General features: G+C 44.7%; 1 protein-coding gene across 2 annotated transcripts; it reads left to right on the plus strand.

The window, feature by feature from the left end:
* Nucleotides 1-1,603: 1,603 nt before the first annotated feature.
* Nucleotides 1,604-26,072, plus strand: LOC125445333 (uncharacterized serine/threonine-protein kinase SBK3-like). 2 transcript variants are annotated; one of them, XM_048518369.1, is made up of 4 exons: nucleotides 1,604-1,898; nucleotides 18,021-18,218; nucleotides 22,685-22,887; nucleotides 24,116-26,072. In XM_048518369.1, exons 1-4 carry the CDS (start codon nucleotides 1,769-1,771, stop codon nucleotides 24,881-24,883), a joined length of 1,299 nt encoding a protein of 432 aa, XP_048374326.1. In that variant the 5' UTR covers nucleotides 1,604-1,768; the 3' UTR covers nucleotides 24,884-26,072. The 2 variants fall into 2 exon arrangements, with proteins under 2 accessions (XP_048374326.1, XP_048374327.1); XM_048518370.1 differs by having other exon boundaries at nucleotides 24,119-26,072.
* The last annotated feature ends 1,188 nt before the right edge of the window (nucleotides 26,073-27,260 follow it).

The raw sequence follows: 27,260 nt of genomic DNA on the forward strand, positions 1-27,260 counted from the left end.
GGTTCTGGTTCTGGCTCATTCCGCACATGCAGAATAATGCACTTTCAAACTGCTTTCAATGCTCTTTGAAGCTGTGCGGAATGGCAAAATCCACTTGCAAACAGTTGTGAAAGTGGTTTGAAAATGCATTATTTTGCGTATGCGGAAGGGGCCTCTGAAGAGTCCTGAGATGAAGGGATGGTTATCTATGGCTCATTCCGCTCACGCAGAATAATGCACTTTCAAGCTGCTTTCAGGGCTCTTTGAAGCTGTGCGGAATGGCAAAAACAGTTGTGAAAGCAGCTTGAAAGTGCATTATTTTGCGTGTGCGGAATGAGCCTCTGTTTCCTGGAGAAATGGAGGCACATCTCAAGGTAGCTTAAGAAAGGTCAGAATTTTGATGGAAAAGGAAGTGCAGATGTGCTATGTTCAAGCTGATTTGGGAGAGTCTCCAAGAAGTGCCACAAGGCCACAGCCATGGGCTACCATTATTTCCAGTATCCAAAGTTCCTAATAATAACAACAATTACAGCAACTGTAATAATATGTCTAGGGATTTGTCTGGCAATGCTCTAGAACCTATTTTTAAATGCCAAATAAAGGTTGTTGTTGTTCTAGGGATTTGAACCTCATTTCTCTTGCCTTGGGGATGATTCACACCCACCAGTATATCAATCAGTACCTCATATCTCTGTCACTGGATAGCTCATAGAGGAATGTGCAAACTGCTTCCACTGAAAGAAATGCATATATGGTGGTGTCACATAATTCTGTTCAATCTTTGGCAGCCAGGCTCATTCATTTCATATATTTATTGGGTAGATCAATACTCCCACCTTTTGATTGTAACATAATACTCAAGGTGGCTTCCATTAACCGAGACAAGAAAGAAAGAATGAAAACATTTAAAAAAGTCTCAAAACCATCACTTTAAATAACAACCACCCTAGCCTTCTCTAAGGATTTCCAATTTAAACCCAGTTTAAAACAGCCACTGCTGGCAGCAATCATGAAATCTAACAGAAGACCCAGCAGCAGCAAATACATTTGACAAGATCAACATTCACAGAATCGTCAGCAAATTGCACACAAGCTGTTTCTTGGTGTGGCCGTTGTGGGAAGCCAACTTATACTGGCTCAGACTCCAGCCAGCCCGCCCAGTTTGCTGCGACAAGGTCAATAACATTAACCTAAAATAAAAATATGGTCTGAGGCGGAGTCCTTTTCCAGCTCACCTGTCATCTTAACTGACAGGCCAAAGGTCAACCTTAAGACCTTTGGCATCCAAAGTGAGTCCCCTGCCACGGAGCGTTGTGGCCCCTGCGCTAATGATGCACATACCTGTAGGAACTCACCTCTCTTCTCATTGGTATCACTTAAACCATGCTTTTTCTTTTGATGCCCCCATCTGTCTTTCAGTCTCCATAATACCTGTATTTTCATCTCTTCACCTGGGCCCTGAATCCCCTTTAGTCTCAGGCAAGGCTGCCTCTCCTTGGCTACAGGTGAAAGGCCCGGTGTCAGCACAGGCACGTTGTATTGTCGCCAGCATCTCGCTGCCCTCCCTTGCCTATCTTTGGAAGCCTGCCCGGCTTGTGTCTGCGCCTGTGACACATGTTGCCTTCCCCTCACAGAGCGAGAGATTAGAGCTGGCCAGAGCAGCCTCGGCTCTTGCAGGCGCAACCGTCAGACTGAGCTCAGGGAAACTCGGGCTGTTTCACAACTCTCCTCAGACCCAGTCTGCACAGTTCGGGCCACGGTAGAAGCAGCTGGCCTAGCACAGAGAACAATGACACCCGGGCAGATGGATGCAATAGCCACGAAGAGAGAAGGATCGGCAGCAGGGGACCGGTCGGCGGCTTTCTTTCCGCCGCAGCCTTCTGTTACATCATCAGCTCAGAAGGGTTTCCCGTGCCAAGGTAAGGGCTTGAGGAACACCTTTGTCTCGCGACTGAGATAAAGGTAACCTCTGCTGTTTTCCTGCTGTCACTTTCTGTGTCTGTCTGCCTGGGGAAAGTATTCTGTTTTATATAACCAGCTGAAATGATGGAGCTGCAAATGTTTTAATTCCACAGGACGCTTTTGTACATCAGGGGGCTGTTGTGCAATTTAACAGGGTGCATGTTCTTGTTAATATGTCATTCTATTTGTAAAAGTTTCAGGTGGGTAACTGTGCTGGTCTACAGTACAACACCAAGACTTGAGTCCAGTAGGACTTTAAAGAGCAACAAGATTTCCAAAGTATGAGTTTTTGAGAGTCAAAGCTGTCAGATACAGCATCTGTGTAAATTATGGGACTGTTTAAACCACTTAGTTCTTTCGTGAGTGCATGTTAAGATGTGGCATGATCCTAGCACTTGCTTCCCAGAAAATGTACCCAAGATTGTGAGCTTCAATACGCCACAGTATATGTGTAATGGAAACACAACATTCGGAGACCAGATAACGGATGACTTCGTCATTTGTCCATGACGGTGATAGCAAAAGCTTGGCACCGTTACTTGGAAGTAAGTTTAAGTTTCTGTCTAAATGCACTGTTGAAGGCTTTCTCAGATGGCTGTTGTGGGGTTTCCAGGCTGTGTGGTTGTGGTCTGGTAGTTTTTTCTCCTAATATTTAACCCGCATTTACGACTGGTATCTTCAGAGGTAAGTCATGATAAGATATGTTTCTCTCCATGGTTCTTTCTGTGCCATGGAGAGAAACACATCTTACTATAATACACCTCTGAAGATGCCAGCCATAGATGCGAGTGAAATGTTAGGAACAAAACTATCAAACCATGACCACATAGCCTGAAAAACCCTCAAGTAAATTTCTAATTGAAGTTCAAAATCACCACTGATCTCCTTCAAAATATCAGTACCTATCAACTGACTGTTGATTTTAAAACTTATGTTCAAACTGGGGGCTGATAAATACCCAGGTAAACACAAGATTGTTGTTTTGAAAGCGTTGTAGTGTGGGTGGCTGAGGTTTTCATGGCCATTTTCAAATCTGTCTTTCCCACTTACCATTATCTGTATCGTATGAATGTATTTAAAACATCATCTGAATTTCCCATATCTGAATTTCTCAGGCTAGTCCAATCTCATCAGATCTTGGAAGCTAAGCATGGTTGGCCCCGGTTAGTACTTTGAATGGGAGACTACCAAGGAAGTCCACGGTTGCGACACAGAAGCAGGCAATCCAAATTGCCTCTGCCCATCTCTTGCATGGAAAACCCTACAGGGTCTCCATAATTTGGCTGTAAATGGACCGTACTTGCCACAATCACAGGAGCAGCAGTGGCGTAGGAGGTTAAGAGCTCATGTATCTAATCTGGAGGAACCGGGTTTGATTCCCAGCTCTGCCGCCTGAGCTGTGGAGGCTTATCTGGGGAATTCAGAGTAGCCTGTACACTCCCACACATGCCAGCTGGGTGACCTTGGGCTAATCACAGTTCTTCTGAGCGCTCTCAGCCCCACCTACCTCACAGGGTGTTTGTTGTGAGGGGGGAAGGGCAAGGAGATTGTAAGCCCCTTTGAGTTTCCTACAGGAGAGAAAGGGGGGATATAAATCCAAACTCTTCTACCCCGTTTGTACAGTTAAGGCTCAAAACCCCCAAATAGAATTGATGCTCTGTACAATGTTTCTTATTATCCCTCCCCGTTACTGTTGTTTCTCCATTTCCAACTTTCTTTTCTCCCCCCCCCCCCTCCTTCCCTGCCATGATCAAAGTTTAGATTGTAAGATCTGTGAAGCACCATTTTATGCTCTGTAGAAGATCTTGTACACCAACAATGCTGTATAATAGAGGGCATCAAAATTCAGAGGAAGTGATCGACAAAGCCCCATTATAACAAAAGCCTCTTTGCAAAACTGAAAATATACAACTTCTCACTACTGATGATTGATAGACTGACTAACTATCCATAAAGTTTCTGCAGCCCAAGTGTTGTTTGTTGGCAATCTTTATATCCTAGGAAGTGATACAGACAATATGTAGCAAGTACAAAAATGAGAATTCTGTGCAGTTTTTTTTAGTTCACTGGCATAAAATTGGGGCCATTTGCATACTTGTAGTCTTCTTTGCATTGAGTGTACATTCCCTTCAGGTGTGATTCTCACATTTTCCCCACTTCTCAGATCAGAGAATCCCTGGGTTTTTTTGCAAATCTGTTAATGTGAGACTTTCTCTGGCTTTGCAGGGAGAAGGCAAGAAATCACTAGGCATTAAACTTTCTTCAGGTTTTCTTGCTCCTCCATGCCTTTTCCATCCACACAACAGCAGGTTCTCCCACTCTTTAGGCCACCATTTCAAAATGATCAGAAGGGCTTTCTTTTTAAAAAAGTTTAATACTGAAGGTCTATTGCTAGAATGCTAGAACCTTGAAACGTACCTTGAAATTTACATGGTCTAGCAAAGTAATGCTAGACCAAACACAGCATTCCTCCCCAATCCCCCCCAAATATGTGGCAGGCAACCTCCCCAAATGGAGGTTGCATGGAAACAAGGAAGGGGCCGGTCGGCAAAATGGCATACTGGCTCAGCTAAGGACACTTCACAGGGGGAGAATCTCAGGTATAAACAAACAAAAATACACACAGGAAAACCCCACAGCTAAGCAAATGGTATGTAGCGTCTACATAAATGACCTGTATATGGTTTCCTGGCAGCGAGCTGTTTATTCTCTTTTTTTTGTACACCACCTCTTATAAAGCTCTTTAGTCTCATAAAATATTGTTACCTGCCATTTGCTTCAAACACTGGCTATGTTACCGTCTCACCCAACCCTCCAATCTATTCTAACTTAAAGCTTTGATTTTCTTGTCAATACAACCCTACTTGGTTTCAGACTGAGCCACATTTGGTTCTAGAATCATGGGTTGTGAGCCCCAGTGTAGGAAACAGTAAAAACAAAATAACTGAAAAATTCATTGAGGCTCATTAAAGTGTTTATTTTTTTTTTGACTCTGGTATCATTTTAAATGATGCTGTTAGGTTAACAATGACACATTTTTATTTATTAGTAGCCCCCCCCCCCCCCCCCCAGTGGTTTGGTACTGTTTTCATCAGAGTTGGTATATTGCACAACCCTTTGGGAGCCTACTTGGCCCAGAATAGATAAAATCATTTAAACTGAAGATATCAGATAACAGAGTAATTTTAGGTGTCTGCACAGGCGGCCAAAGGTGTGATTTCTCTCCCTTCCTGCGTTCCCATACATGGCTTGTTTTCATTTTACATAATATAGCAGAAATAAATACTTAGAGAACAAAATATCTCCTGTTTCTACAGAGAACTATACTTTATCTGGCAGACCACACTATGTATTTTGTAATGGACTAGATCCAGCCAGCTTTCCTTCTAGTAAAAATGAAGGAATAGGGTCCCTTTGACCATCAAAAAGACTATACATGGGAATCGTGGGACCTTTATGGGCGAAACCCTTAAAAGCTGGAGGCTGTGAGAAGAAAGAAGAAAAGCCAGTGGGCTGTGCTCCAATTTACCAGGGGCAATCCCATTTTGGGGTACTTGCAATTGATTTTTTTACTTTACTAGAATTTTTCAAGTTTACTTCCCCCCTTTAGATAGAAGCAAAATCTTTATGATGAACAAGCTCCCCAGGTCTCCCTCTCTGTACACATGAAGTTTTTTATTTCTGCCAGACCTTCCAAACTTTATATTTTATATTTGAGTTTCCATAAGAAATCACCATATTTCCAAGTTTCCCCTGAATATGGTTTTTCCCAAACCTGTTTTTGATATTTTTGGGATGGATGTAGTTCAAGCACATTAGTGTACAATATGGAAGAAATGGTGTGGATTTTCTTGACTTACAAAGATCCTGATCATATCAACACCGTTTCCACACCATCAGTCCTTTGCCACTTCCATTTTCCCTGCATATCCCTGAAACATTGGAGGATTTTTTTTAAAAAAAATCAGCAATTGCTACAGTTCAGTATACAGTCTCTGGAGTTGAAAGTGATGAATATAATAGAAAAGTGTGTGTTCCACCATTTCACTTTGGTGTTGGCGGCATTGGCAGTGTCTCTCTTGAAATGGAACACGAAAGTATCTTCCACGTGTGACCGCTGAAAGGAATATGTTGAGATGTGCCTGCATAAAGGCACGTCGTAAGAAGGGGATAAGAGATCAGTGAAATAGTCAAGCATAAATCCGTGTGGTAAGATCCCGTGAATCATTGGTGAGTATGGTCTTACAGGCTGCAATACTATTGCTTGTTTTTCTGTATCAAGGACTCTTTGCTTTATAGTTTGGAGAATCAGGATTTCATTTAGATTAGTAAGGCAATCCAGGGAGAAATCTAAAATCTTAATTTGGTTAAGTACCAATAAGTCCCAACTGGAATGGTAAGAGTCTGCCAACATATGCCACAACAAACTACTGGGTTTAGTTCTGAAATGGAGGTGTGTCCAATATTTCACGGTCAATATCCAAATTGGATGAAATAAGGTTTAGCCCCAGTTCCAAGCACGAAGTGTAGCTTGGTGGAGATAAAGCTAAGATCTGGTTACTCCTAAATGACCTATGTCCTCAACGCTCTAATGATGTAGCTACGGTTTTCGTCTTACTTGTACCCAGCAATTAGTCATTCTGAATGTATTGTTCAATGTGTTCAATTTAACTGATGCCTAATAAAGGTAACCGAACTGAACGGAGCTATAGTTCTGTAATGATATGGTGAAGGAAAGCGCCTCTGAAGACCAAGGCTCAGCCTACAATGATATGGCACTATGGCAATGAACTACAACAATAAAAAAGTAAGTCCTCTGGTGGAGTAGTGGGAAGGAAATGCAGAGAAAATGGTGGCCGCTACAAGGGTCTGATGTAGGTTTGCCAGGTCAAGCCTGGAAAATGGTGGAAATACTGGGAACGGGAAGATAGCAGGGCACGCAACTGCAAGTGCATCTTTATTTCACTTCTGGAAAAAAAACTAGAAGTGACGTAGGGTAGCTCTAAAAATTGTCGAAAACTCTGTGGTAGAATCATAGGATTCCAAAAGCTACCTTATATTAATTCTGGTGTTTTTTTCCCCATAAGTGACATAAGGATGTACTTGAGGTTGCGTTTCAAAAAATTCCATGCCCAGGTATAGTCCGGAGTTGTGATGGGTACTCCCCTGCCCCTACCTGGAAACTATCAAATCTAGGTTGATGGAGGAAGGTGCTGCTTTGGCATTTGCAGGAGCAACGAAAGCAACGCAGAGAATCCTCACCATGCGGCACCCTGCCTGGCATTTCACATTCCACAGCTGCCGTGGTATATTTTGAACCTGTATTATATTACAGTTTCAGGTGCAAAGCAGCAAAACCTTCTTTTGGATTTTAAATCAGTGGGTGGCAGGATTGTAGAATAAAAACATCCAGTCCTCTGTTGGTGGAACAAAGCCCTCAGCAATGTGTTATCAAGGATGGGTAGGTAGTGTTGCTCTGGAAGTGCTCTGAGATATGAAAATTGCTACCAGTGTGTTATGTTTCTTTTCTGTGGAATGTTGGAGGGTATGCATTGAATGTGGAGTGATTGGTCTACTAGGAACAAGCTTTCACTGGTCTGCTCAGGGACATATCTCGTCTATGGGATTACTCCCCATGTTCCAGAGTGGAACCCTAGCAGTTGTGGAACTCTTAACAAGATCTAACACCAACAAATTCAGGTTGGACCTAGATTTTTTTGAGTCTTCAGATCTTGCTTGCGTGAGATCCAGTCTGGCGTAGTGGTTAGAGCACTGGACTAGGCATTGGTTCAAATATTCATTTCTCCTACAGTCAAGTCAAGTATTTATTGTTTGAGCCATTGGCTATAACAATACAGAGATACATTTAAATTAAAACAATAACTTAGTTTTACATTAAAATGTAAATTATTTGTATTCGCGATCTCTAAATTAAAATGCCCCATCAAATACTTTCCACGTCAGATGTTTTTGCAGCTTCTTCAGCTAGTCTAAGTTAACCTCCAGTACTTTGGAACATCAGTTCAAATTTCAGAATTCACTGATAAATGTGGCTCAGTCACTCCCTTTCAGCCTGACTTCTTGTTGGGATAAACCACGTGGTGGGAATCATATAGGTCACACTGAGGCTCATTCCGCACATGCAGAATAATGCACTTTCAAACTGCTTTCAGTGCTCTTTAAAGCTGTGCGGAATAGCAAAATTCACTTGCAAACAGTTGTGAAAGTGGTTTGAAAACGCATTATTTTGCGTGTGCGGAAGGGGCCTGAGTTCCTTTGAAGAAGAGCAGGGGAGAAACAGATAGATGTTAACCATGACGACGTCTTTGAAAATGAGCAAAGGGGTTGAGGGTGATGGCTTTAGGATTTAATGCTTTGCCTTCCAGAAGGTTCCACTGAAAGGCAGAGAGAAGCTGAAAAATAACCCCATTTTTTCCCTGGGGGTATTCGGTCTTGGCAGGCAGAAAGGAAGAAGAGCCAGTCTTAGAGCAAGAATCCATTAATAAGGGCAGAGTGAGGAAGGCGGATCTTGTTGCTGTGGGTTGTTGTCAAAGCTAAATGGCTAATTGGGACCAGAGATGGATTAGACATATTCACAGAGGCTCAATCTATCAACACCTAGTCGCTATAGTGGTTCAAGGAAGATTAAACCGATGCTTTGGCCACAGACAGCTGGAAGGCATGAGAGAACAAAAGCAAAAGGAATGGGAAGCCAACAGCAAAGGAGGCAATGTGTTTATCTTGGACCGTCTGGTCGGTGAAAAATACTGAAAGAAAGCTTTCCAATGACAAAGGGCCTCTTATTCAGGCTTAAGTGTTCCAAGCAAAAAATAAAATAGTGGGAAAAAAGTTGTCACATGAGCCAGCAGATGAGTTTAGTGTCCTTTGGAACAGAGGAGCAGAAATACACACTGTGTTTGATTACAACAAGCAAATGTTATCTGTCATGCTAGTTTGAGCGGGAGCTTGGAGACAAGCTATTTCAAACTGTCCGGTTTCGCTTCAAGGAGGCTGCTGAGAAAAATATATTCTCACTCAGTGGATGTGTAACGTTCCCTCCCTGAATTATTTTGCCGTGTTCCATATGGTTAATTCCCCACTTGCTGAATCAACCTAGGTTCGACCTTGGTTTGACCTTGGTACTCGCACAGCCACTGGGTCCGACACGGGTCTGTCCCAGCTTTGCCCCCTCTGACTGTCAAATTTCTGACTCCATCAGGGAGGTACAGCTTTTTTGGCGAACCTAGGTCGAACTCAGGTTGAAGCTGGTAAAGTGGGGAATCGTCCTATGTGTGGCTGTGTTTTTCTCCAAAGAGGAACTTTATAGTGCATTGAGCACAGCCATCCTGAAACATCCCCAACATCCCTGTACTTCTGTTCCCCAACATCCCCATACTTCTGTTCTAAAGAACAGTGGTTAACACATCAGTGCGATGTGTTAACACATCAGTGGTTAACACCTCAGTTTGAACATTGAGCTTTTCTGACTGCAATCATTCATGGGGGAGGGGGCAGGGAGGAGAATGCCCCTGTTTTTGTAGAATTATTTGCTGACCGATGGGGCAGGTGGCTGCTGGCACCTTTCCCCAATGGTCCCAACACTGTCCAGAGTCCTTGTAGTCTCGAAGGCTGGACCCACAGAGTGTGAGATTCTGTCTCAGCAGGGGCTCTAATATCGCTGCGCAAGAGCAACCCAGCACCCATTATCCTGTCAGCAAGGTTATCACTGGAAAAAGAGCAAATCCATGCCCTCCCCAGGAGTAAAAAGGCACCCTTTTCTCCCTCTCTCTATTTACTGAGTGATACTGCAGCTACTGCTGTATAGAGATCTAAACTACCTAATCGAATGCCAACGCATCTATTTCTTGAATAAAGTCAAGACAGGTGTGATTTCTAAAACCAGAGGAGCTGGACATTCAAGCCTGCCAAAGGACAGTCAGTGCCTTATTCGTGCTGTCTTAGTTGGAAAATGGGCGATTTATGGCTGCTTGGAAAACACTTTTGCTTCGGTTGCTGTCCTGTATATCTTGGCTGGGTCACTGGTGCATCCTAGGATTATATAGTCTTACAAACATCAGCTAAGTGGTGAACTTCTTATAGAAGCACAGCAGTATATTTTGGACCAATGTGCTACCACCCCCCCCACAGGTAAGCTCAGGTATGGTGCATTACCACTATGGTGTAGTAGTTAGGGTGTCAGAATAGGATATGGGAGACCCAATGCTATTGCTCTCTCTGCCAGGTGAACTTGCTGGATGACCTTAGGCCAATCACTGATCTCTCAAGCTAATCTATGTCACTAGGAGTAAAATGAAGGAGGAATTGATGTTGAGTCCCCACTGGGGAAAACAGTGGTATATAAATTTCTAAACAAATGGTGTAGTGGTGAAGAGAAGAGGACTCTAATTTGGAAAATCCAGTTTGATTCCCCCCTCCCCTACACTAGTGGCAGACTCTTATCTGGTGAACCAGGTTTTTTCCCCACTCATCCCCATGAAACCTGTTGGGTGATCTTGGTCCAGTCACAGTTCTCTCAGTCCCACCTATCTCACAAGGGGGCTTTCCCCACTACAGAAGGGAGCTAAGGTTGACTCAGTTCCCTTCAGTGGAGGGCGATTCCAGGCTGTCCCCACAGCAACTGAGTTGGCCCCCTGGAACCGAGCTAAGTGGGCGGGATCATCTTGGTGCCTGTTTTGCTCCTCAATCGTGATTGGCGCTTTTGTTACGGCGGGAAACGGGAGTGTTCTTTTTTTTTTTTACAGTTACATGCCCGCCACGACTCTTCCGTTCTGCGCATGCCACAAAAGCGGCTCGTGATTGGTTGAACGGATGAAGTGTCATTTTGATGCTTCTCCACTTCAAAGCTTCAAAGCAGTATCGACCTTTTTCCGGCAGAAAAGTGTGGTTCATAACTGCGACAAGGATGTCACAGTTCTGAGGGGGGGGGGCGGGGCGGGACAAAACAATGTTGAGCTCGGTGGCAGTGGGGATTCACTGAGGTGAACCCAGGTAGAAACCAGTTCAACGCTATCAGTGGGGAAAGCCCCAAGGCGTCTGTTGAGAGGAGGGGAAGGGAAGGAGTCGGTAAGCCACTTTGAGACTGTTTATGGTTGAGAAAAGTGTGATATAAATCTAAGCTCTTCATCTGCTTTTAAATCAGTATATTCTTCTGGGTTGCATCTGCATCAGAATGTAGCACACCATATTGGCTGACTATGCCCTTTGTACGGATTGGGATGTCAAGAGTTAAAAATCTGTTTTCAATTTTTTTTTAAAAGATGAAGTATCACACACATTTTGTCATATCTGATGCAAAAGATGAGAGGGTGTTTGTGGCCAGGCACCTCAGCAGGTTCAACAAAGATTGCCAGTTCCAGGAACTCACAGGAAGTCATATGCAGAGGTGGAATCCAGCAGGTTCTCACCAGTTCCCGAGAGTGGGTTACTAATTATTTGTGTGTGCTGAGAGGGGGTTACTAATTGGGTCTGCTTTTCCATCTCCACACCCTCGCCTCCCCGAGAGGCATACTGCCTTTGAACGTGAAGGTTCCATATAGCAATTGTGACTAATAATATAACTCCCTGAACTGGGTTAATCCCTTTCAGGTACTGCAATTCATTGATTCTCAGCCTTTCGTACCTTTTATCTCCCCAGTCTCTATCAAAGAACCTGTGTGTTTCACCATTGCTGTGTTCAGATTTGTGAGTTGGGGCATTTTCTATAATGTGATGATGATTTAGAAATGACCTGGTGCAAAAAATTTTTGGGGGGTCGTGGTGGGGTGGCTGCCCATGGGGGGGGGCATCCAACTCAGGTTTTTCCCAGGGCTCAGGTTTGCCTAGGTATGCCTCTGCCCCCTTTGCTGAGGGGGGGCTGGCGAGGGAACCTGTTACTAAAATTTTTGGATCCCACCACTGGTCATATGGGTTCGAAACCTGCTCACCCCACAACATCAGCCCAGCTCCTCCACCAGTCAGACTCAGCCCCATGTTCTTCCAGATTACTGCTTTTAAGGTGTGCCCTTTTTCCTTCCCCAGGGAAGGTGGCCCTGCCTAGCCCCTTTGCAAGTTGCAGAATGAACCTCAACCCTCCCTGTAACCCAGCTGGCACTCTTATCTGGTCCACTTGTGGTCCCAAATGCAAGCCATTGTCTTCCCAGCATGCTGGTGCTCTACCATACCTGCCCCACAGGTGTGCACCTGAGGACCGGCTCTACTTGTGCTGCAAGGATGGTCTCCTCAAGTGACAATCTCCCTGCCTCCTGTTCCTGCAGACACCTGTAGGAGCCCTTTTGATGAGCTGCTGCACCACAGCATAGCAAAATGGAGTTAAATAAACCTTACCGTGTTTGACGGCGGTGAAAACGATGATGATGTTCACTTGGTGCTATCTTTTCTCATCTTTGCTTTGCAGTCATCACGGGGAAAGAAAAGTAGTGCACCCTCTTAAAAGGAGACTGGTCAATAAGGTATATGTTACCTTGAGATCCTATTGTAGATTGAAGGGTAGGAGAGAAATTTACACAGACAGATATACTAACAAACCTCTCTGGTCTGAGAAAGAATAAGCCAAAGCTACTCAGCAAGCTTGATGGGGATTTTAAGCTATTGCAGGACTCCCAACCTCTAGGTCCGTGGTGGCGAACCTTTGTCACTCCAGATGTTATGGACTACAATTCCCATCAGCCACTGCCAGCATAGCCAATTGGCCATTCTGGCAGGGACTGATGGGAATTGTAGTCCATAACATCTGGAGTGACAAAGGTTCGCCACCACTGCTCTAGGTGGCCGCTGGAGATCTCCCACAATTATAGTTGTTCTCCGGATGAACTAGATCAGAAAATGGCTGCTTTGGATGGTGGGCTCAATGGCATTATATCCTGCTGAGGTCACTTCCCTCCCCAGACTCCACCCCCAAAACTTCCAGGTATTTCCCAACCCAGAGCTGGCAATCCTAACCTATGGTCTTCCCATAGTGCACTTGGATTCTGTAGCCAGTACATCCCAATGGTTAAACAATGACTGAATGGAGAAAAGTCAGCCTCGCTGTGAGTTGAGGAACACAGCAATGCATTGTCAAAGGCTTTCACAGCTGGAATCAAGTGGCTGTTGTGGGTTTTCTGGGCTGTGTGGACATGGTCTGGTTTTGCTTCTATGGCTGGCATCTTCAGAGGCATGTCATGGAGAGATGTGTCTCTCTCTACGGCACTCAAACACAGTTGCAGTCCTGTAGAGTTGGTACGTATTCAATGCCTCAATAAACTACTGAGGAGAGTGGGGATCAAGTGCAGAATGAGGGAAGGACTGCAAATCACACTTGGCGTTTTCTGCTATGAATCATTGGTAATATTAGCTCGGCAAGCATGCCTCATTCCTCAGAAGTCAACGCACCAATGAAATTGGGAGATGTACGCATCTCCGCAAGAAAATGTTTCAGAATTTCTGAAGCTTCAGGTGATTTGTCTGCCTTGAGTTACTTACTGGAAGATTTCTCCCTGCTTGTTTTTTCTTTAAATCAAGCAGTCTTAGAAAGGAAGATGAAGAACTTGGCTGTAGATGGTAAGACGGTGACTTCAGGGAGTGTTTTTCAGTGCTATATACAGTTTCTTGGCTGTTGCTGGGTTAGCAGCAAATCCCCATGTTATGCCTGTCTGTGCCGGTGATTTTTACAGTGCTGGATTTGCAAGCTGACTCATTGCTGCTGGGGGTGGCTTGTTCTCCAAAGTGACTAATGCACCATATAGCTGGGGAGATGGCCTCACCCCACAAACTGGCCCCTGCTCTGTCATCTTCAAGGTGATGACTCTCAACTGGGATGATCAAGATGGTATTATTGAAGAGTTTCACGACTGGAATCAACCGGCTGTTGCGGGCTTTCTGGGCTGTGCGGCTGTGATCTGGTCCTTTTTGCTCCTAATGTTTCACAAGCAGTCATAGATGCGGAAAACCACAACAGACATTATCAGGAATCCATGCCCCAACCAAAAACTAGGCCTGCTGCTTGTGATAACATTATCAAGAATCTATGCCCCAACCAAAAACTAGGCCTGCCTTCTGATAACATGGGGAGCAAAAACAGGCAATTGTAGACAACCTTGAACACACCACACTTCATTCTTCAAAGAAACTAGGCATGGTGGCACTTCCTGGACCTAGCTAGCATGAGTGCAGGAGATGATGGGGAGCAAAAACAGGCAACTGGACTTCCAGCTCAGCAATTGTAGACAACCTTGAACACACCACACTTCATTCTTCAAAGAAACTAGGTATGGTGGCACTTCCTGGACCTAGCTAGCATGAGTTCAGGAGATGATGGGGAGCAAAAACAGGCAACTGGACTTCCAGCTCAGCAATTGTAGACAACCTTGAACACACCACACTTCATTCTTCAAAGAAACTAGGTATGGTGGCACTTCCTGGACCTAGCTAGCATGATTACAGGAGATGATGGGTTTAGGCTATACCTGTTGCCCAGGGTTATCAACTCCTGGTTGGGAAATAGCTAGATATTTTGGTGGCAGAGCCTGGGTGGGGGTGGTTTGGGGAAGCATCTCAGTACAATATAAAGTCATACAGTCAAGCCTCCAAATCTGCCTTTTTCTCTGGGGGAACTGATTTATATTGTCTAGAGGGGTGTTGTAATTCCAGGAGATCACTACTTAGAGCACAGGTGTCAAACTCGCGGCCCTCCAGATGTTCATGAACTACAGTTCCCATCAGCCCTTGCCAATGCTCATGTTGGGAGGGACTGATGGGAATTGTAGTTCATGAACATCTGGAGGGCCGCTAGTTTGACACCCCTAACTTAGAGGGTGGCAACCCTACTATCACCTCTTCCTATGTTGCCACCAGCCAGGAGCAAACAAAGCCCCAGCAACATGTAGAGCCACTGTGGTGTAGTGATTAGGAGCAGTGAACTCTAATCTGGAGAACCTGGTTTGAGTTGCCACTCCTCAATATGAGCAGTTGTCTTATCTGGTGAACCAAATTTGTTTCCTGCTGGGTGACCTTGGGCTAGTCACAGTTCTCTCTGAACTCTCTCAGTCCCACCTACCTCACCAGGTGTCTGTTGTGGGGAGAGGAGGGGAAAAGAGTTTGTAAGCCACCTTGAGTCTCCTTACAGGAGAGAAAGGGCAGGTTATAAATCCTAACTCTTTTTTTACTCTTCATTGTGCTGTCCCAAGCATGTGCTTGAATGGATCAGGGTGAGGATTTCAGGGCTTCCTTTGAAAATAAGTAACTGAAAAAGTGCTTTGTGTAAGATTCCTGGACAGAAATATATAAAAAACAAAACAGAAAAGAAGATGTCCTGTTTAGGACATTTGCGTAATATATGGTTATAATATATAGGCGAATAATAAATGGTTAAGAAAAGGTTTAAAAAAGGTTCAGGAAGTTGAAGGATTGAGTTGAAATCTTTTGCAAAACGTGTGTGTCTTTTGTTTGTTTTATTTTGAGTTCTAAGGATACAGAGAAGTAGGGTTGGCACTTATTTAGAGTAGTACATATTTTTAATTACAAAAAAGTGGAATTAAAATTGTATACAAAATTGAAAATATGATCAAATGTGGCCAAGGTTCAATTCTCAATATTTAGTATTCTCAGTCTTCATTTTGGTCCACAGACCATTCAGAAGCAGCGTAAAACAGATAAAAAACAGATAAAACACTTATATAAAATTATCTACAAAAAATTGCTCCATATATCACTCATTCTAATATATCCAACAGCTAAAGGGCTAGAATCTTAGGCTGATTCCGCATGGGCCAAAAACAGCGGTGTGAAAACGGTGTGAAAACAGTATAAAGCCTTTAACACCATTTTAAACCCTTTTACACCATTTTCACACTGTTTTCACATTGCTGTTTTTGGCCCATGTGGAATCAGCCTTAGTACATTGTACACTGAATGCTTTTTCAGTTTCATTGCAGAATGCAGAAACTTCACCCCAGAAATGGTTGTTTGTTCTTTCTGCTCTGAGAACATTTTCTCATAAGCCAATAGAGGTTCCAGTAAATCCAAGCCTGCCCATCATCGAATTGACACGTCTCAATTGCAAAATCAAATCTTGAAGGTCTTTTTAAATCTTAAAACAGTTTGATATAAGCTGCTTTCCAACATGTCTTGCTGAATCCATTCTTTCATGCATTGCGCTTCTTTAACAGCCTCAAATCCAACCATATCCCAAACAATTGATGTTGCAAAAAAAGAGAATACCTTAGAAGACATGTTTCTATTTTTGTACTTGGAATGTATGGTACTTCTGGTTTATGCCTAATAAAGGTGATTGGATTGGATTGGATTGGATGTTTCTATTTTTTGCTAGAAATTTTGAGGTAGGAGAATATGGTTTATTCCTTCCCCACCTCCCTCAATGACTTTCAGTTTTAAAATAATCTTGGAAGCAACACACAAATGGCAACAGGCATTAACAGTATAGAATCAAATGAATGTGGAAACCTCTGACAAGTGCCAACCTTAGCTGGACTTCTAACATGCCTGGGATACAGCACTGTGTTTTCCAGTATACCTTAGCCTGCTTCTCCCAGGCACTAGGCTTGTATCTCACTTGCAAAGGTCTCCTAGGGATCTGAATCTGCAGAGTCATTTGCTAACACACATGGAAGAGGCATGAAGGGAATGTTCCCTTGCGGTGTGCAGGATGGTAAAGAGATGCCAACGGGCTGGCTTGGGTCCAGTGGTTATTTAACAATACTCTTCCCCCTCCCTTCCCAGTTTTCCAGCCTTCAGCAACAAAAGAGATGGACGGCTGGATCAAGCCAAAATTCCCCTTCAGCTACAACTAGGGTTTCCAACCTCCAGGTAATGACTGGAGGTCTTCCATATTACAACTGATCTCCAGGCAACAGAGATCGGTTCACCTGGTGAAAAAAAGAGACTACTATGGCATTATACACTGCAGAAGTACCTCCCCTTCTGAAGCCCTGCCCTTCTCAGGCTCAACCCCCCAAATCTCCAGTTATTTCCTAACCCAGATCTAGCCCCAACTCATATGCAAGTGAAAATGCAAGAATAAGAACATGGCAGCAGTTTGCACTGGTTAAAAGAAGGACTGGAAGGGAAGAACTGCTGTCGCATGGTTGGGGAAAGCTGGGAGGAGAGAGGAAACCCAAAGAAAGCAAAGCACATGTTCCCTTCACTTTCCCTGAAAAGTCACCCTTAGGCCCCTTCCGGACCCACAAAATAATGCATTTTCAAACCACTTTCACAACTGTTTGCAAGTGGATTTTGCTATTCCGCACAGCTTCAAAGAGCACTGAAAGCAGTTTGCATTATTCTGCATGTGCGGAAAGAGCCATAGGCTGATTCCGCATGGGCCAAAAACAGCAGTGTGAAAATGGTATGAAAATGGTGTAAAAGGGTTTAAAATGGTGTAAGAGGGTTTATACTGTTTTCACATCATTTTCACACCGCTTTTTTTGGGCCCATGCGGAATCAGCCTTAGAGAGCTTTCGTAAATCACAGATGTTCTCAGATTGCAGAGTGGAGTGAGTTCCAGAGAGGGGAAAATGTTTGTGTAATGGAGAATCCAACCAGAAGGGAACACAAAGGAGATAAACAACACGACAAGTAGCCTTTGATTGCTCGTTCACACAGCAAAGTCATCCGACAATGCTACTGATGTGACGGACACAGTATGTGTAAATTCCCGCCCTAAGTCTGAAGTATGTATTAAATTCAGTGTGTGATGTTATTTGTAAGGGCCTCCTTGTATTATGGTGCCTCCTTGTATTATGGTGCCTCTGGTGCCTACTTTTTAAAAATGCTAAATCATTTATTTATGCAACTACAAATAAAAACGTAAAAATCAAATGCAAATACAATCCCCCTAAAAACAACCACCCACTGAACTACCCCAACTAAAGGAAACTCAAATCTAAATAAACGTTTTCTGGTGGCTACCTGTAAAGCTTTCAGTTGGAGGTGAACTGCCGCCATGCATCGAATTTTGGTTTTCAGCCTGCATCGAAAAGCATCAAAGAAAGCATGGATTTCCGCACAGTGATTTCAGCGGTTGCTTCTGTTATCTCTTTCCTCCCCCTCCATTCTCCCTGTAGGTTCTGTTAGTGAGGAAGACACCAGCTCAGCTACTAACGTGGAAGACGATGAAGATAACGAGGAGTTCTTGGAACAACTCATGACTCTGACCTCTCGTGGCTTACCTCAGCTGGAGGTTGAGGAGAAATACAGCACTGTCAAGGAACTGGGCAGCGGCTCCTATGGACATGTCTTACATGTCCAGCACCACGAGAGAGGTAAGGCTGGTCAAGGACCAGAACAATGCCTTGGAGTCTCTATAATGGTGCAATCTACGCAGCATTATTCCAGTCTAAGCCTATTGATGTTAGTGGATTAAGGCTGGTGGAACTCTGCAAAGAATAATGTGGCAAATGTCTTTTACATCCCTGTCTTTGTCCCTGCATCTCCTGGTAAGGAGGTTTGTTCTGTCTCTTGAGCAGCAGGTTGACCAGAGGCAGAGGAAGACAAGGTTTGCACACCTGTCCAGCCACCCAGTTTAGCTGCCTGAAACCCCCCCCTAAACATTGGCCCTACTTCTTCACCCTCTTATCTTTTCTTCCAAAGATGAGTGAAATTCCCTGTCAGAAATATGAAAGTAAATATGGGGGACTTCTACACTGGCATTGAGTTGACTGTACTTTGAGGTTATTAGAAGAAGAAGAGTTTGGATTTATATCCCCCCCCTTTCTCTCCTGCAGGAGACGCAAAGGGGCTTACAATCTCCTTGCCCTTCCCCGCTCACAACAAACACCCTGTGAGGTAGGTGGGGCTGAGAGAGCTCCGAGAAGCTGTGACTAGCCCAAGGTCACCCAGCTGGCATGTGTGGGAGTGTACAGGCTAATCTGAATTCCCCAGATAAGCCTCCACAGCTCAGGCAGCAGAGCTGGGAATCAAACCCGGTTCCTCCAGATTAGATACACGAGCTCTTAACCTCCTACGCCACTGCTGCTCCTTAGAATATTAGAATATCTCCCCCACCCAGGCATATCTACACTATGGGTTTAAGGTGATTTAAGAACCAACCTCTGTTTCAAAGAACTTTGGGCATGTAGTTCTGTGAAAACTGGTGGGTTGGGGGTGGTGGTGTGTCACTAATAGATGCTTTCTAAATCCACAGGACTTTCCATGAGAAGGCATAAAGTGGTATAAGATGAGTAGACATTAGTAACATAGCAATATATTTAGATTTATTGTTATGTGTTCTGTTGTCTTTTTAATGGGGTGTTATTTACCAGGTTTGATGAGGAGAACTCTTATCTGGCCCCCTTCCGCACATGCAAAAGAATGCGTTTTCAAACCACTTTCACAACTGTTTGCAAGTGGATTTTGCCATTCCGCACAGCTTCAAAGAGCACTGAAAGCAGTTTGGAAGTGCCTTATTCTGCATGTGCGGAAGGAGCCTTGGTGAACTGGATTTGTTTCCCTGCTCCTACCCCCTGCCTGCTGGGTGACCTTGGGCTAGTCACTGTTTGCTCAGGACTCTCTCGGGCCCACCTGCCTCACAGGGATGTCTGTCATGGGGAGAAGGAAGGGAGTTTGTGAGCCGCCTTGAGTCTCCTTACAAGAGAGAAAGGAGACTCGATCCAAACTCCTCTTCCTCCTCCTTAAATCCGTATCGTTGAAGACTGGTGGCAGCTCTTAAGCTCTCAGCCTGAGCTGAGATACCAAAGATTGAAGCTAGAACAGGGGTAGGGAACCTTTAACAATCAAAGAGCCATTTGGACCCGTTTTCCACGGGAAAAGAAAACACTTGGAGCCGCAAATAATTTTTGACATTTAAAATAAAGATAACACTGTATATATTGATTTTTTTTAACCTTTTACTCTGCTCATTTTGAGAAGCGCATGGATGCGGCAAGGATGGGGCCAGCGGCTTGGCCTTGCCGGCCACCGGGAAAGCACCTGCCCCGCTCCAACGGGGCAGGCGAGAGGGGAAGCCCACGGCACGGCCCAGCTGGCTGCAGGCAGTTGGTGCGCCCGCCCTGCTGCCTGCAGGTTGGGCAAGGATGGGGCCAGTGGCTCGGCTTGTGGAGCCGCAGTGCAAGGGCAGAAGAGCCGCATGAGGCTCTCAAGCCGCAGGTTCCCTACCCCTGAGCTAGAACCTTCTGCTTGCCCAGGGGATGCTCTACCAGTCAGCCACAGTCTGCCCCGACAAAGTTGTGACCTTTTTTTGTAAAACAACCGGGGACCGTCAATTCAAGGGAAATTACTAGTGAAAAAGAGAAGTGAACCAGATTCACCAGCCAGCATCCTCATTTCCAAGCTGGAACTGATTCTAGCTTTGTTGAGTCGTGGATCTAGAATTAAAAAAAACAGGGTCTGGGGCTATGGCCCTGGCTCCAATTAAGCCTTGGCTCAGGTTCAATTGCAGCTCAAGTCCAAGCTGTTTCCTGGCTCACAAGTCTTGCAATTAATTAGCTGTGTCATCCCAGGCTTGTGGGCAGCTGCCAACAAGCAGGTGCTGCGCTGGGCATGCCTCGGAGACCCTCCTGGCAAGGCGCAGCAGTCAGAGCAGCAAGCTGGCTAACCTTGAAGCACAGGGTCTTGCAGCTGTGGCAGTAAGAACGTAAGAACCTAAGAACAAGCCTGCTGGATCAGACCAGAGTCCATCTAGTCCAGCACTCTGCTACTCTCAGTGGCCCACCAGGTAAGAAGCAAGGGAAGAGCCAGCCCTATCTACAGGGGACGAATGCCCTATTTTGAGGATGCAAAACTACTGACTCCCCCACCCCCTCAAGTCATCTGCAAGTCATCTCCTGTTGCTGTGCAGAGTTCAGGAAATGTTCTATTTTTCCCACCCGATGGTTAAACCTGCCACTCGTGCCTGACATTTTGGGGGTGCTGCAGGGATTCTCTGTGCCTGCCCCTTTTTGCTTAAGGTTTTCCCGGGACATTTGCTCTGCTGGCTGCACTGCTGGGCACATTTTCAGCCCGAAAAGTAAATGGTTGTACTTAGCTCATCATTTTTAATGGATTTTAAATGTTTGTATATGATTGTTGGACACCACCCTGAGCCCTCTAGGGGAGGGCAGTATACACAAGCAAGCAAGCAAGCAAGCAAGCAAGCAAGCAAGCAAGCAAGCAAGCAAGCAAGCAAGCAAGCAAGCAAACAAACAAACAAACAAACAAACAAACAAAAATTCTCGCAATGTACAGTTTTCCCTTTAATTTTTTCCAATGAGCTGCCTTTGAAATCACAAAGACACGATTTCAAAATCCGTGCCAATTTTCGTATTGTGTCTTGGCAGCTCATAATTTTTTTAAAAAGGGGGAAATCTATATATTGCCGAAATCAGCAGGATGGGCTGAGTACAACCATGTACTTTTGGGGCTGAAAACGTGCCCGGCAGCAGAGCAATGTGCCAATCATGCCCAGGGCAAAATCCTGTAGTGTGTCTGTCAAAGGAAATTCTTCTAGTCTGGAACAAATGAATTAGGTCAAATTGGCAGATTGCAGTATACTCTTTAAGAAGACATGACTTTGCATGGAAGACCCGAGTGCCAGTTTTGAACAACTCTCTACAATTGGTCTCACTCATAAAAATGTCATAATTGCTATTTGTAGTCTGGCAGCTACACACTGTATTATTGTATTACTTTTAACCATAGAGGAAGGCCAGTAGGTCTGTTTTTAAGAATAAAAAAAGTGTCCCTTAGGACCCTGCTGTGTAACATATTTACGATATTGTGTACAAAAGGCAGACTATTATGGGCCTTTTACAAGCATAGATGATTTAAATTTTTAATAAATACATATGTTGTGGTTGGTTTTCTGGGCTGTGTGGCCATGGTCTGGTAAAACCCACCACAACCAGTTGAATCCCATCATGAAAGCTTTCGACAATTCAAATACATATGTGTTTGGAAAATTATCTAACAGCGGCCCAGCGCCCACTTGAGTTTTCCCTTCATTGCTGCCTGCCACTGGCTAGTCGGTTCTGTTTCCTCAAACAGGCGGGTTTGAAGAAAGCGGGTGTTGAGGGACAGCCTACAAGGCTGCTCAGCACCGGATCAGACCCCCATGCTGCGCCTTACGCCTATTCTGTCAAGCCAATAAAATTCTTGGCTATGGCCAAATTTTATACCATAAATAAAGTGTTTGTTTTATTAACTAACATCAAGTCTCTGTGTTGTCAGCAATCTTTCTCTCCCTCTGGCGGCAAAATATCCACCAGATGTTGGAAGAAAAGGGAGAAGGCTATTGTAGTTTTTCTGGGGACATCCAGTTGGAGTAAATGAATCCAACAGGACTGTTCTTATGTTCTTATCACTAGCTGCTAAAATTTTGAAGGTGAGATGCTGCGTGACCAATCTTCTTGGAGGCTAGAAATGATCGGATCCCTCATTTTCTCTGTTTCCGCAGTACAAGAGCCAAGATCCTTGATTTCCTTTTCTTTGTCCAGACAAGAGCATTTACACAGCTGCTGGGGAGGAGACATGAGTGGATGGTCCCTTCCTTCCCACTCCACCCCATGCTAGCCATATCTCTGATGTGGGGAGATCTCACCTGTAGAGTTTGCTGTTTAAGAACTCACGCATGCACAGATTAAACTGCACTTACTTCCCTTCCTAGAGCAATTGCCTACAGCAGCTTGGATAAAGTGGTGTTTTCCTTATTTGCTGTTCTTTTCACAGTACCCCCAGATTTGGTTTATTTGCCCCATGCTGTCCAACCACTGAAGCTTTCTTTCATTGCTTGCAGGCACTTCAATGGCGCTGAAACTGATGTCCAAGGAAAGGACAGGGAGGCGAGAGTTCCTGAGGGAATATTGCATTGCTCTCTGCCTTTCCTCACACCATGCCCTACTCCGAACAACTGGCATTGCTTTTGAGACATCTACACATTATGCCTTTGCGCAGGAATTAGCGCCAGCTGGGGATCTCTGTGCCATTCTGAGTTCTGGGGTAAGAAGTGGGACAAGGTGGACTTTGAGGGTCTTGGGAATTAAAGAGCATCTCACAATGCAAGAAGGATGGCAGTGCTGACATATGTCGAGAGAAAGGCTGAGGATCAAGTCAGACATCATGTAAGGAAAAAAATTCACAGAGGGACTTTCAGCTGTAACGTCAACCCAGGTTTCTCTTGGTTTTGAAGTTCAAATGACAGGAAGCACATATCAGCATGGTTTGATGGTTAAGAGTAGTGGGATCTAATCTGGAGAACTGGGTTTGATGCCCCACTCCTCCACATGAATCCTGCTAGGTGACCTTGGGCTAGTTATAGTTCTCTCAGAACTCTCTTAGCCCATGTGGAGGCAGACAATGACAAAGAACCTCCAAAAGTCTTTTGCCTTGAAAACTCTATGGCCAAAAGAGAAAATGATACACATACCTTACCTTTATTAACAATAAGCTCCTTTGGTCAGAGATCTTGAAGCATCCAATAAAACCACAGTTCAAATATCAGTAACAGTTAACAGAACAGTTGCTAAAAGAAAATTATGCTGCTATACCCTTTCCCACCTAAATAACTAAGTGTGGTTGTATGTGCTGCAGAGGAAGTTACAGCAGCGTGCCAAAGATATTATAACAGACAAGGATTTGGTTCCAGATAGCATAAATGCAGGAGTAATGTCAGCTAACAAAAAGGAAACTACATGAGGTACAAGGCAAGTTGTTGAAAATGGGGGAAGTCCAAAGTTCTTGAAATGGGGACCACAGCTTACAAAATAACAGATCATGATTAGTGGTAGGGAGGAGAAAGTCAGGCAGACAAGAAGAAGAAGAAGAGGAGTTTGGATTTATATCCCCCCTTTCTCTCCCGTAGGAGACTCAAAGGGGCTTACAAACTCCTTTCTCTTTCCCCCTCACAGCAAACACCCTGTGAGGTAGGTGGGGCTGAGAGAGCTCCAAAAAGCTGTGACTAGCCCAAGGTCACACAGCTGGCGTGTGTGGGAGTGTACAGGCTAGTCCAAATTCCCCAGATAAGCCTCCACAGGGGGCAGAGCACGGAATCAAACCCAGTTCCTCCAGATTAGAATGCACCTACTCTTAACCACTATGCCACTGCTGCTCCCACTGTACTTTGAACTAATGAATGTTGAGAAGAACTTAATGCCAAGGAGCTTCTCAAAGTCTTGTTCCCTAGGCAACCGTGCTTATCTCAAACCTTTCCTACTTTTTCTCCTCACAGCAGGGCATTCCTGAGGTACAGCTGAAGAGGTGTGCGGCCCAGTTGGCTGAGGCATTGGATTTCATGCATGGCAAAGCCTTGGTGCATCGGGACATAAAGCTGGACAACGTGATGCTCTTTGACAACAAGTGCCGGCTGGTGAAGCTGGGTGACTTTGGCCTGACAAGACTGGAGGGCACGCCAATAGCTGCCATGTCTGGCACCCTGCCCTACTCTCCTCCCGAGTTATGCCTTCTGGAGGGCAATGATACTCTGTCTCTGGACTCCAGCCTGGACGTCTGGGCCTTTGGGGTGCTGCTGTTCTGCCTTGCCACAGGTTGCTTTCCTTGGGATGTAGCCATGAGCCCTGACCCTCAGTTTGAGGAATTTAGTATCTGGCAGAATCGTACAGTGCCAGGGGAGGCTCCTGGCCTATGGAAAGGCTTTACCATCAGCATCTTGGGCATGTTCCGTCGCTTGATGACTACTGACCCTGATCGTCGCAGCCCTGCTATCGAGGTGCACAAGTACTTACATCTGCAATGGCTGGTGGACAGCTCCAAAGCAACTCAGAGTCCACTGGATGGCCACCTCAAGGAAACAGATCCCTGGGTACCGCTCAGAGGCCCCACAGGGAACAATACTGATTTGGTCAGTGGCACCCAGGAGAAATGCCCTGGACTGATCACCACTGAAAAAACCCATGCCATACAAATAGATCCCGATCTTAGAAGCAGCCCCAGTTTGCAGGAAGGTTCCAGATTAGCAGAGGCTGGACTTCAGCCTTGAACAAGGTCCGAAGTGAGAAAGCTGTAATCTTATATGACAGGCCACCATGAGCGGAAAGACTAAAGTCAGGAAGACAGAACTTAGCAGTAGTCTGACCAACCAAGAGGGTAGGTTTTAGAAGCACTGAGCAAGGTAGATCCACCCTTCCATCTAGCTACTGAATAGGGCACAGTAGAACTGAGTAGATCTTCTCCCTAAACGAGATGGTTGGTGCACAGCTGGGCAGTAGTGATATCCAGTTACCAAACATGAAATCCTACAGAACAAATCCTATAGAAATTCTACAGAGCAGGGCTATAGGCAATAATTTCAGGAGTTCCAGCTTATCTGAGGTGATGCTGCAGATAGGGCAGCTGGCAAAGGCTACAAAATAGCTCGAGTTGGCTCTGGTATCTAACACAGAAATATGATACAAGCATGCTATACTAATGGATGTCAGCGACTAATGCCAGTGTGGGGTGCTTTATAGGGACTTCTGTTTAGTATGAGCCTCAAGGCAAAAGTTCTTTGGCACAAATAATAGGATTGGGAGTTTCAGTTTGTTTTCTCACCTGTTTTTTTAAGGTTTTATTTTTCTTAATTTAATGGTGCATACTTCTTCTGCAATCTTTCCTAACAGAGACATCTTGATGACTTTCCTCACCTTTTTTTATAATAATAAAGACAGTTTCCCCCATGTTCCTTGGTTCCCCCATTCCCTCCTGAAAGTTCTTGTAAATATAGTAGTGTATTTAGAATGTAAATTGCTGCTGCAGCCATGAGACAGCCCTTGTATGAGGCAAGGTGAAGTGGCCATTTCAGGTAGAAAATTTTGGGTGTCTTCAGAGTGGAAAACAGACAGCTGCACAATATGACTGGAGGTTCTGTGCAAATCCCTTAGCTGACATGGAAATTCAAAAAATGGACTAGGCTTCTGTACATTTCAACAAGTCATACACACATATAACCTTTAATGGCACAAGAGGTCCAAAGTGAAGATAAACAATTAAAAGAATATAAGACACTTCTCAATAAAGGCATAGTAAAAATGGTAATTACAAATATCCAAATCCAAATCCAATACAAATGTAATGCTAATTACAATTTTGGAGCGAATTGTAATAACGTAACAAAGAAACTTGGCTGTCGTTTCCAAAATATGTAAATCTTCATGATTCAGTGAAAATACAGTCTTATGCAGATCGGATAGGCCAGGGGTAGGGAACCTGCGGCTCGAGAGCCACATGCGGCTCTTCTGCCCTTGCACTGTGGCTCCACGAGCCGAGCCACTGGCCCCATCCTTGCCCACCCTGCAGGCAGCAGGGTGGGTGCACCAACTGCCCATGGTTGGCTGGGCCGCGCCGCAGGTTTCCCCTCTCGCCTGCCCCATTGGAGCGGGGTGGGCGCTTTCCCGGCAGCCGGCGAGGCTGAGCCGCCGGCTTCAGCAGGGCGGGCGCATCCATGTGCTTCTCAGAATGAGCAGAGTAAAAGGCAGCAGGGCGGGTGCATCCATGCGCTTCTCAGAATGAGCGGAGTAAAAGGTTAAAAAAACCCTATATATATAGTGTTATCTTTATTTTCAATGTCAAAAATTATTTGCGGCTCCAAGTGTTTTCTTTTCCCGTGGAAAACGGGTCCAAATGGCTCTTTGAGTGTTAAAGGTTCCCTACCCCTGGGATAGGCAATCAGTGCCCACAAGTAGGGGAAGTAATAGTTTTGCCCTAGCAATACTATACAGTGGGCAGTGGTGTAGTACATGTACAACAGGTTCTTCGCAATTCTTGGTGCAAATACAATGTCTTTCATGATGTGCGAGTTTTAGAACCCACCCCTGACATAGGGCTGAGGGCAGAACAGTGCATCTTGTGAGAGTTAATGCACGCCAGAATTTGAGTTCAACTAATCAATATAAATACTTAGCTGTTACAAAAGGGCTGAAAGGAATCCCGAGAAAAAGAGGGCAGCAAAACTTTTTCTGCTTTGCTAATTAGGGACATGTGCTCCAGATCGAAAAGTATTTTCCTAATGATACTATGTATTTCACTGGGGGGCAAAAGAACATCCTGGTGGACATGTTAATGTGTATGTCATTTAATTGTTTTGTTTGTTTGTGGAGTCATCAAAATACTAAAATACTAAACACAAGTCAGGGAGCCTCTCCCCCAAACAAAAACTTGCCAAAAAACTCAAGGAAGTGAAGTAAATACTATTTATGGTGATCAATACTAAATATATATACACATACAAGCTAATATAAAAAAACCACGGTACTTATCATGTAATCAATGCTTATCACGCTCAGTCCATTCATAAGTGCGAAAACTTTTTCTGAATGACGTGTGCAAACGGGAGTAGCTGAATGGAAGCCGATGCGAAGAGTCGCTGGTAGATGGAACTA

The sequence above is a fragment of the Sphaerodactylus townsendi genome, linkage group LG15 (genome assembly GCF_021028975.2).
Source record: "Sphaerodactylus townsendi isolate TG3544 linkage group LG15, MPM_Stown_v2.3, whole genome shotgun sequence".
NCBI lineage: Eukaryota > Metazoa > Chordata > Lepidosauria > Squamata > Sphaerodactylidae > Sphaerodactylus > Sphaerodactylus townsendi.

Excerpts from the sequence above, each read along its gene's own strand:
- LOC125445333 (XM_048518369.1), top strand. The coding sequence starts at position 1,769 with ATGACACCCGGGCAGATGGATGCAATAGCCACGAAGAGAGAAGGATCG. Across the intron at positions 18,219-22,684 it reads TGTCCAGCACCACGAGAGAG|GCACTTCAATGGCGCTGAAA; the intron begins GTAAGGCTGGTC and ends CATTGCTTGCAG. Across the intron at positions 22,888-24,115 it reads GTGCCATTCTGAGTTCTGGG|CAGGGCATTCCTGAGGTACA; the intron begins GTAAGAAGTGGG and ends TTCTCCTCACAG.